The sequence below is a fragment of the Diorhabda sublineata genome, chromosome 4 (assembly GCF_026230105.1).
Source record: "Diorhabda sublineata isolate icDioSubl1.1 chromosome 4, icDioSubl1.1, whole genome shotgun sequence".
Lineage (NCBI taxonomy): Eukaryota > Metazoa > Arthropoda > Insecta > Coleoptera > Chrysomelidae > Diorhabda > Diorhabda sublineata.
Genome location: NC_079477.1, coordinates 33,971,237 through 33,980,371, shown reverse-complemented (window position 1 = coordinate 33,980,371; position 9,135 = coordinate 33,971,237). Strand labels below are relative to the sequence as shown.

At 29.4% G+C, this 9,135-nt stretch overlaps 2 protein-coding genes across 2 annotated transcripts; one reads left to right on the top strand and one right to left on the bottom strand.

The window, feature by feature from the left end:
- Window positions 1-88: 88 nt before the first annotated feature.
- Window positions 89-3,893, bottom strand: LOC130443580 (cytoplasmic 60S subunit biogenesis factor ZNF622). Its single transcript, XM_056778325.1, has 5 exons — window positions 3,118-3,893; window positions 2,191-2,469; window positions 1,925-2,112; window positions 1,029-1,246; window positions 89-271 (listed from the first exon to the last, which is right to left on the bottom strand). The coding sequence occupies exons 1-5, from the start codon at window positions 3,434-3,436 to the stop codon at window positions 157-159; spliced, it is 1,119 nt and encodes a 372-aa protein (XP_056634303.1). The 5' UTR covers window positions 3,437-3,893; the 3' UTR covers window positions 89-156.
- A 341-nt stretch (window positions 3,894-4,234) lies between these two features.
- LOC130443579 (39S ribosomal protein L28, mitochondrial) lies at window positions 4,235-9,029 on the top strand. The gene is made up of 6 exons (XM_056778324.1): window positions 4,235-4,370; window positions 4,545-4,720; window positions 5,697-5,955; window positions 7,501-7,647; window positions 7,761-7,948; window positions 8,785-9,029. The coding sequence occupies exons 1-6, from the start codon at window positions 4,359-4,361 to the stop codon at window positions 8,846-8,848; spliced, it is 846 nt and encodes a 281-aa protein (XP_056634302.1). The 5' UTR covers window positions 4,235-4,358; the 3' UTR covers window positions 8,849-9,029.
- The last annotated feature ends 106 nt before the right edge of the window (window positions 9,030-9,135 follow it).

Sequence of the window (9,135 nt, the reverse complement as noted above, 5' to 3'; positions counted from 1 at the left end):
ATTCGAACATTTATAAAATGCTTTTTCCTGTGTGACCAAATAAAAATTGATTAATTTTGTGGAAAAATGAATGAAATCAAAACTACAATTAGGAACATTATTTTTATATAATATTTAATATTAAACTGACAAGTTTATAGTATTTTTATGGTTAGCCTAAAACTGCACTTGTCTTCTAAAATGATGTTGAAGCAATGAATTATTTTTAGTTCCCATTTTCATGTTATATTTAGACTGGATTCTTTTCAAGAAGTGGATATCTCTAGCTTTCCTGCAATAAGTAATAAATAGATTAACAGTGTTATATGAAAATTCATCTACGCAGATTAACAAAAACGATTACTTAGATTGAACAATAATAATTATACTATTGTTCAAATCTATATGAAAAAAAGGAGGTTAATAATATTAAAGATAGATCGGAATATAAGTGGAATTCTAGTATTGGAAGAGAGAGAAAGACCATCGGGTTAGCATTTTGACAAGATCTACATAGAGGTATAGATACATGTTTTGGTCCGTGGAGTACAAATTAAATTTATGTAGATAATTGTTTTGAATAAACTTTATTAATTTAAACATTGAACTTGACTGGATTTTGTATAGCATGTAAGAAGAGACCAAGTTTACACCGGAAAGTTGTTAAAGTCACAAATTGAGGCACCGCTCATAATCATCATTTCATTGTTGATTTTGATCAATTATGAGCTAGCACACAATTTGAACAGAGTTTCACATCCCAATATTCATTCATGATATGTCCAACACTTTCTTGGGATATATTTAGGGTCTCGGCTATATCAATCAGCTTCCAAAATTATTTTGTGGATTTTCAATCAGTGACAGTAATATTATTAGTATTTATTGATTTGAAATCAGCTATGACAAATTAGTTCATTTTGACAATAATAGAGGAAACTAAAAATACCTAAAGTCAATAGATAAGTAGTTTATAAAGGATAGATAAATGGAAGGTTCATGCCAGATTTTTTGTTTATAAGTGTTATAAAAAAATCATTGTCACTTACTTGGCAGCTGCTGCTTGTTGAGTTTCGGTCCAACCTAATGATCTATATTGTGCTAAAACTTTATGTAGTTTTTTATTATTTCTAGATGGGACCACAGCAAGAGCTCTATTAGGATTGAGACTTTGTTTATAATACTTCATAAGACTTCGATGGCCGACAGTTATTCCAGATGGTAGCACTAGCTGATAATCTGAACCATCTAATTCTGGTACTTCAACCTAAAAATGTTGAGTGAATAAATTTATTTGAGTATACTACTATACAAATAACCAGAGTGAGAATTGTTTCCCAAGTTTTAAAATTTAGATAACAAGGGATAGAACATATTAAATTATTAAATTAATACCATAATCAAGAAAATATTTTGATAAAGGTACTTGCAGTAATTTCATAAAAAAATATAGATTCTCATCTTTGATGTAGAAAATGGCAACTCTACATACAAAATCAATCAATAACCCCAACACCTAATAAAACTTAATTGCAGTACCATAAATAATTGCAATAAAAGAAAACAACAAGCAATTATGTAGAAAATAATAAAGTTGATGGTTATTTATTTGTTGCCATCCTAATAAATGAAGATACTGACTACTATAATTAAAATAGAAGGACAACTACCCAATTCATGATAAATGTAAAGCGGACCATCACGATACTACGGCGTCGTACGATTTGCTCGCATCCGACGAAAATGAACGCAATTTTATCGTATATGCCCGATGCTTCAACGAAATCGTATGATTTGACCGCTGTCTGTCACGTTTGATTACTGCAGTATAGCACCATCAATTGAAGTGTTTTTTTCTCCGGTAACCAGAGAATCATAAAAAATACACAACTTTCAAATTGTATGAGGTAAAATTGTACTCAAGAGTAGTATTTAGTATACTTACTTCTTCATCAACATTCTCTTTTTCTGTGTCTGGATACGAGGAAGAATAATCATAATAATCTGCATATTCAGCGAGTGCTATGCCTTCATGAATCATTTTACAATGACCTTTATCCAACATATGCTGCTGAGCTGCTTCTGCGCAGTGAAAAGTTTTACCTTTTTCATTACACCACAAGCACATAAATCCTAAGGAAATAAATTTATATGATACATGTGTAGCAGAATAATATTTTTAGGTGCTACTGAAGTTTAAATTAATCTCACCTTCAGTAATTTTATCACCCAAGTACCTTAATAAACCTTGTACATCAACACAATATTCTATATCGGGTATAAAGAATGAATGTGCAAGAGTCATATGTTCCAAGTTCTTATAAAAATTACTGCTATGATTGGAGCAGAACAAACAATCATTTCTATCTATAGGATTTTCAACTGCATCATTCCATTCATCTGAATCTACTTCTTCTACTTCAGAATCTGAACCAACATTTACAATATTTGATGTTTTATTTTGTTTATCAGTAGATACATCCAAAAATTCTGAAACAAGAAATAATTTATTGCCTTAATCAATTCATTGATCAGGTTTTCTTACACAGAAATAGATTTTATAACAGAAAAAAATACCCAAAAAATGTTAAGATAGTCTACTAGACTATCTATCATCTCACAAATTTATTATCAACAATTATTGATTGACCCTTAATCTCAATAAAATCAACACAAAGATAAACTTAAATACCAAGTATTCAGTTCAGGTTTTTGCTAAACCACCGAATAACTCAGAAAAACCATCCCTAATTAAAATTGTAGATAAAATTTTAGAAAACTAAAGACATTGATTCATACTTTCTTACACTTCAATTGGGGATTCAATCAAATTAGCATTTAGTCCTTGCATGAAAGAAAAACCATTCTTCAAACCTACAACTTTGTTGAAACTTTAGTTTCAGACTGGGGACTCACTGGTAAATCTTTATCATCTGATAAATACAGTCTGCAACCATCCAACGTACCATAGAATATATTAAATTAAACCTTACAAATTATTTCAATACACTATAAGATAATCAAAGAAACAACAAAATACCCTTCATTATGTAGATAACTTATTGAATTTGCCTGCAAATGATTTCTATACTCTATTTTAATCAATTCATATTTTCAATAAAATAAATTTGAACATACCTTCTGTTTTATTTTTCTCATTTTCTTTATGTTTCTTGGAGTTCAAATGGTTATCATATGCATTTTGACCACCAAAAGACTTTCGACATACTGTACAGTAAACACTTTTATCTTGGTTAGCTATTTCGTTAATATTCCTTTGATTTTGCACTCTTATTTGGAAATCTTCTGAAGTAACAGGAGGCAGTTCAGCTACTTTTCTTTTTAAATTATATCTATGCCAATCTGTTTTATAATGTAACCTTTGTAGCTCGGCATCTTTAAATGCAACTCGACAAGAAATACAAGTAAAAGAATCTTTGCTAGAGTTCGTATTCATATTTTTAAGACGTTTAAAATCTACGCTGAAAAATCTTTTATCACGTACCTCTAATCAGAAAAAATGTTTCACCCGAGTATATAATCTTAGTGTTTCACCTTAAAAATGTTTTATAACCTGATAAAGCATGATACACAATCTAAAATATGTATTGACATGCGCGGAAATATATGATTATTCAAAACAATTTTCGCTCGTCTCGAACTAGTACTGAACAAGTTCAATTTGTTGCTGTAACATAAAACTTTCGTTCATCGCAAGCATAATTTTTTTCTTAAGAAAGGTTACAACTTGACGTTTGGTCACATAACACATTAGATTTAACAAATTTCACTACCGCTACCTAGCACAAATTAACAGCGCTTCGAAATATGACATATGTTTCAGAACGTGTTGAGTTTATAGCGTATGCTTATATGTAATACTCCTATATAGACAGTTTCTATAAGTGAAAGCTGTTCCGGCTAAGGAAGACAGAATGGCAACGATTTCTCTATCCTCCGAGGTTCCAGCTCGGTACCGTGCATTAACCGGTAGGTTATTTCAAGCTACGTGACTTGAAACGTCAGTAATATTGTTGTGGTGGACACGATTTGTGTAAAGAGCTTTGCTTTTTTGAGCGCATTTTTAATTGGAATACTTTTGGACAATAAAATGAAAATAAAACGCTAGTACTAATAATAATTTGAATGTAAATAAAGCAATGTTTGTCCCCCAAAACAATATGGCAGGTGGCTGAAACGTAAAGATTATAGATAAAACTCTAACTTCTGGCGGAATAAGCATATAGTTATCTACATAGAGTGTTAGTAATACGACCATGATAGAAGAAGAAATATTAAGGTTAATACATAAAAATAACCAATAAAATTTGAAAGTTTTAGATGAATTAATAAACATTACAAAATAATACTTATAAATTATGGCTACAAAGGTATTGTAAATTATAAAGAACACATACTTTCATATTAATGAAGGTTTTGAATTAACGTGCATATAATTTTTGTAATGCATATATTTTATATGTATAATAGAAACACACGGATATATCTATATTCCACAATTAATCCATAAAATTTATTTTCTTATTAATTTCATATATTTTCAGGCTGTTAAAACTTTGGGGCTGTTTCAAAAAGCAACAGAATTGGATAAAGGATTAGCTTCTCGACTTCCTGAAGCTTATAAAAAGTTTTATAGAGAATGGAAATTTACTCAACCCGCAGCTGTACATTATATACCAGAACCAGGAAAATGGAAAAGAAATGAAGTAACTGGTGAACTGTAAGTAATCTTTATTCTGATTTTACGCTTTTTTTCATCAAATTTATTAGTAATCAAATTGAAAAGGTTCTGTGAGCTGATTCGTTAGGTCAAGAGCAGTATTACGGTGAGATATATCTAGTTAAAGAGTTGTATGAGCTAATTGATTAGGTCAAGAGTACTTCACTCCTTTTAGTATGGCAAGATTTCTAGTGATAAGACCTCTTTTAGTCTTTTTATCGGCTGGTAAATACTATTTTGAATTCCCAGAAGTAAGATAAGTAAAAGGTTAACATGTTTTCCTAGCCTTTTGTGATGTTTTGACAGTAGTACCTATAAAATTTTTGCATTTTCAATATTTTTTTCTCTATATATATTAAATTGTAGTGGATATTGAGTAAATGAATGCGGGATTGTAGGGATTTCAGTGCATGACTAAGGAAGGTAACCTTCCTTAGTCATTACCATGAAGAGCAATTATCCCCAAAATATACATTGCTTATCAACATATATATCTGCAAAATAATATAAACTACTTGGTTAAACATAACATAGATGTTATATAAATACGGGACTTTTCAATGTACAAAAAGAACTATGGGTGCAATCTTACTTAGTGTGCTTTTGACCAAAAGTAGACACGTATACAGTATGTATCATTAGTGTTGTCAGAAGTACCAGTATAAGTTGAGATGTATTTTAAGTGTATTAAGTGTCAACTAGTAATATAATAGAATCTCAGAGACATGCCTCAAATAGTTTCATTCCTCCTAATGTTCCCAGATGACCTATTAAATATTCAAATAAATTCACACATCACACCATAGATATCCCTAACCAAAATTTTTAGGCTAGAGCATTTAAGATAGAATGTAACGATTTTTATTAATGATAATATAAATAAATTTGGGATGATTATTCAACTCAACTTGGAATCGAACGAAACTGATTAAAATTGAAGCAATCACTATATTTCTGAAACATATTTCATTTTCAGTTTACCTGTTCAAAATATTCCACTACCAGTGTTTTATCCCAAAGAATCACACAATCATATTTGGGGTGGAGAAGGAATTGTGCAAGGTTTTCTGAAACGTGATAAATACAGAAGAAGAGTTCCACATTTTTGGGTGCCCATTTTAAAAAGATCTGTTGTCTACTCAGAAGTCTTGGATAAATATATTTCAGTTGTCGTTACAGATAGGGCTCTCAATCTTATAAATACCCATTATGGATTGGATCATTATCTGTTGAAGGTAAGTTTAAACAACATCCAATGCTTTAAATATCAAATTTTTAAATAAAATGATTCAACAGACATATTTACCATTAACTCAAATTGCTTACAATGTTGTTACAATTGACCATGTTAACTGAAATACCAATCAGAGCCAATGAAATCACGCTTTAAGTAAATATCCAAACCAGTCTAACTTTTTGCGATTAACTCTTTCAATTGAGTCCAAATTATGTTATTTTTATTGGACAGAAATATAAATTATTTTTGGCAGTTCAGATACATACATAATAAAACCCATTTGAAATAAAGTAATTGTTCTTAATTTTTTAACGGGATATCTTAGATCTTCTTGAAAAATTTCTGATTATTAGCTTACATTCGTTTCTTTCTTCAAATTTTTTTATTAATGGACATCATTAGGCTCAATTTTGGTAAGTTGCTATGGAAAAGATTGTGGAGTGGATTATTGGAGTATCTAAGTATTGAATTTTCCAAAAAGCCACTATTTCTATCATTTTAACTAGGTAATTTTGTTGCTTTTTTCATATTTATCCTCGTCACTATGAAATTTTTATCATATTTGAGTTTTGTCGAATCAACCTTCCTTCTTTTTTTATCATTCTTTTTCAGAATATGATTCTTTAGATACTTGAAAGATTTTCTCTTTATCTCAATCCAAATTTTATATGTAAAGGTAGAAGTAGTTTTTTCGAGCAGATGATTAAAGATTGCTCTATCATGTTGTGCTTTCCTAGATCGACTGTTTCTATTATTGGCCATTGTTTTTTTCTGTATTTGTGAAAAAAATTTGCTACAGACCAACATATTGTCTCTCCAGTAAAAAAAAGTGCAAAAATTGTGTGTGAACTTTCAATTAATGGATTACAACGATTGAAAAATGTTAAAAAAAAGAAACGTGTGTGGGTCCGTGATTGGATAAAAAAATTAAATACTCTTGTTGCCACTAACAATTTATGTCGAGAACTATCTTTGGAAGATCAAAGCGGCTACAGAAACTTTCTTAGAATGGACCCAAGTCTACATTTATATTTGATCAGTAAAATAAAAGTAGCGATTCAAAAAGAAGATATTAATACAACATTAAGACACAACCTTAAGATTCTTTGCGACCGGTTATTCATTCTCCAGATTACAATATTTATTTAGAATACTAAAAAACACTATAAGTACATTTATACATGAGGTATTAGACTGTAGACTGCGGAACGTGTTGACCAGGGTATTTATTATTAAAAAATTCACAAACCTCCTTATGAGTTCTTATTTAATTACCACAACCAATCATAATTAAAATGTCTATTCTTTGAGTCTTGGACAAATGAGCCATAATTAAATTTAATATGGTGGTCATTCTGAACATTCAATTTAATTGTAAAGTACATAGAAACATACATTATAAATATTATACCACATTATTATCTTCAATCTACAATCTTCAAGTTTTATAGGAATACACATGTGTAGCTTATTTAAGTCAGACTATCCATTATTTTATGTGCTAATGATATTATTTTTTTATTAATGATTTCTATTTTTCTAGACACCAGCCTGTGATCTTAGATCATTGTTAGCGTTGACTTTAAAACGAAAAATACTACAAGAATTACGTGACGGATGCCCCACTTTTTCCAATAACCCTAAAAAACAAAAACATGTTCTAGAACAGTATAAACAGTATTTAACGGCGGTAAGTTTTCATTTTATTTATATAGTTAAGATATAGGGATAATATGTTGTTATACTCTCAATTATGCTGTTAAATATTGCCCATTTTTATATAGTGTTTTTTATAATTCACAGTATACTTCCGAAGAAATTGACTGGTATGGCTATTCATTGACAGAAGCATGCAGGATCTTCCAAACTAAAATAGAAGCTGAGGAACAGTCTAAAATAGTTCCTTTAAAACAAGTTTATAGAGCCGAGTTGATAGAAAAATTGAAAGCTGCCTCAATTAGCGAATCTGCTGAACAACCACAACAAATAGAGTAAGTTTGCAAATTTAATTGATTAAATTATAATAAATCTGATTTGATTTATCATTTCTTTTATTGTAAATTATTGATCATTTTTTTCTTGAATTAATATTTTGTTATTTTTGAGATCAAAGTCATGTTTTTCATTTTGTTTAAGTTTATGTTGATGCAAATATACTAAAAATGTGATAAGAACTAATCATTAAATAAACCATGTAACAAATCTAACAATTAACAACTTAGATAACTAACTATGTAATTATACTGAACACACTATTTACACTACCACTACAACACCACTCACAATTACATTTTTTATGTATCTACTTTAAGGGGGTATTCTGGTCTAGAATCCTAAATTTTAGGCATTTTTGAAACTAATGCAAAAAAATGAAAAACATTTTTACTATTCTTTTTTATTATATGATTTCCACCACATTTCAAAGTAATCGGTCGGTTAGAACGTTAAACACTTCAACAAAAGTAGTTTGGAGACAAACGTGTTTAAACTTTGAGAAACAATTCCAGTAGAATAACTCGTTTCATTCGGCCAGTTTATATGCTACTTTACAAAATTTTTAAAAATCCGTTTAATGACATATTCCTTAAGGTCTGAGCTTCGAAATTATGCAAAAAAATTGATCTTTTCAAATTTCTAGACTAGATTACCCCCTTAAGTATTCTTTAGCTTAAACAGTACAAATATTAACAATTCTCCGATTGATTCTACTTTCTAAACATTCAAGCAGGAGTCTTAAATAAATTTAAATCATTAGTCTTTAAATATTCTTCTGGTAAAACATTTTCTTTAATGTTCCATATTATCTCATATTATATTTTGGTTTTAGGCAAGCTGAAACTGCTTCATGGTTACAAAAGATGAACCCTTTCGGAAAGAAGCACGAGACATGATACAGATAAAAATAATTTGTTTGTAGTGTGATTAAATGTATTTCATTCTGTTTTTTGTTTGTTTATATGAATTGGAACTTCCAATCGCCCACAAATAATAGAGTTTCATAAATCCTGAAGTATCAGTTTGCTTCAATTGTATAAAAAATATTAATAATAACTATTCTTGTACCGAAATAAATTATTTTATTAATTCAAAACCTGAAAAAGGGTACGATTTTGGAAATTATTGTTTTATCTCTATTATAAAAATGAAAAATGCACCCAGTAAGTAGTGGGTATAAACA

What these genes read in the sequence shown, in the direction of transcription:
- LOC130443580 (XM_056778325.1), bottom strand. Translation starts at nt 3,436, where the DNA reads ATGAATACGAACTCTAGCAAAGATTCTTTTACTTGTATTTCTTGTCGA. An exon ending in GGGTGATAAAATTACTGAAG is followed by an intron (nt 2,113 to 2,190) that starts GTGAGATTAATT and finishes TTATTTCCTTAG; the next exon opens with GATTTATGTGCTTGTGGTGT. An exon ending in AAGAGAATGTTGATGAAGAA is followed by an intron (nt 1,247 to 1,924) that starts GTAAGTATACTA and finishes CAACATTTTTAG; the next exon opens with GTTGAAGTACCAGAATTAGA.
- LOC130443579 (XM_056778324.1), top strand. An exon ending in TGGATCATTATCTGTTGAAG is followed by an intron (nt 5,956 to 7,500) that starts GTAAGTTTAAAC and finishes CTATTTTTCTAG; the next exon opens with ACACCAGCCTGTGATCTTAG. An exon ending in ATAAACAGTATTTAACGGCG is followed by an intron (nt 7,648 to 7,760) that starts GTAAGTTTTCAT and finishes TATAATTCACAG; the next exon opens with TATACTTCCGAAGAAATTGA.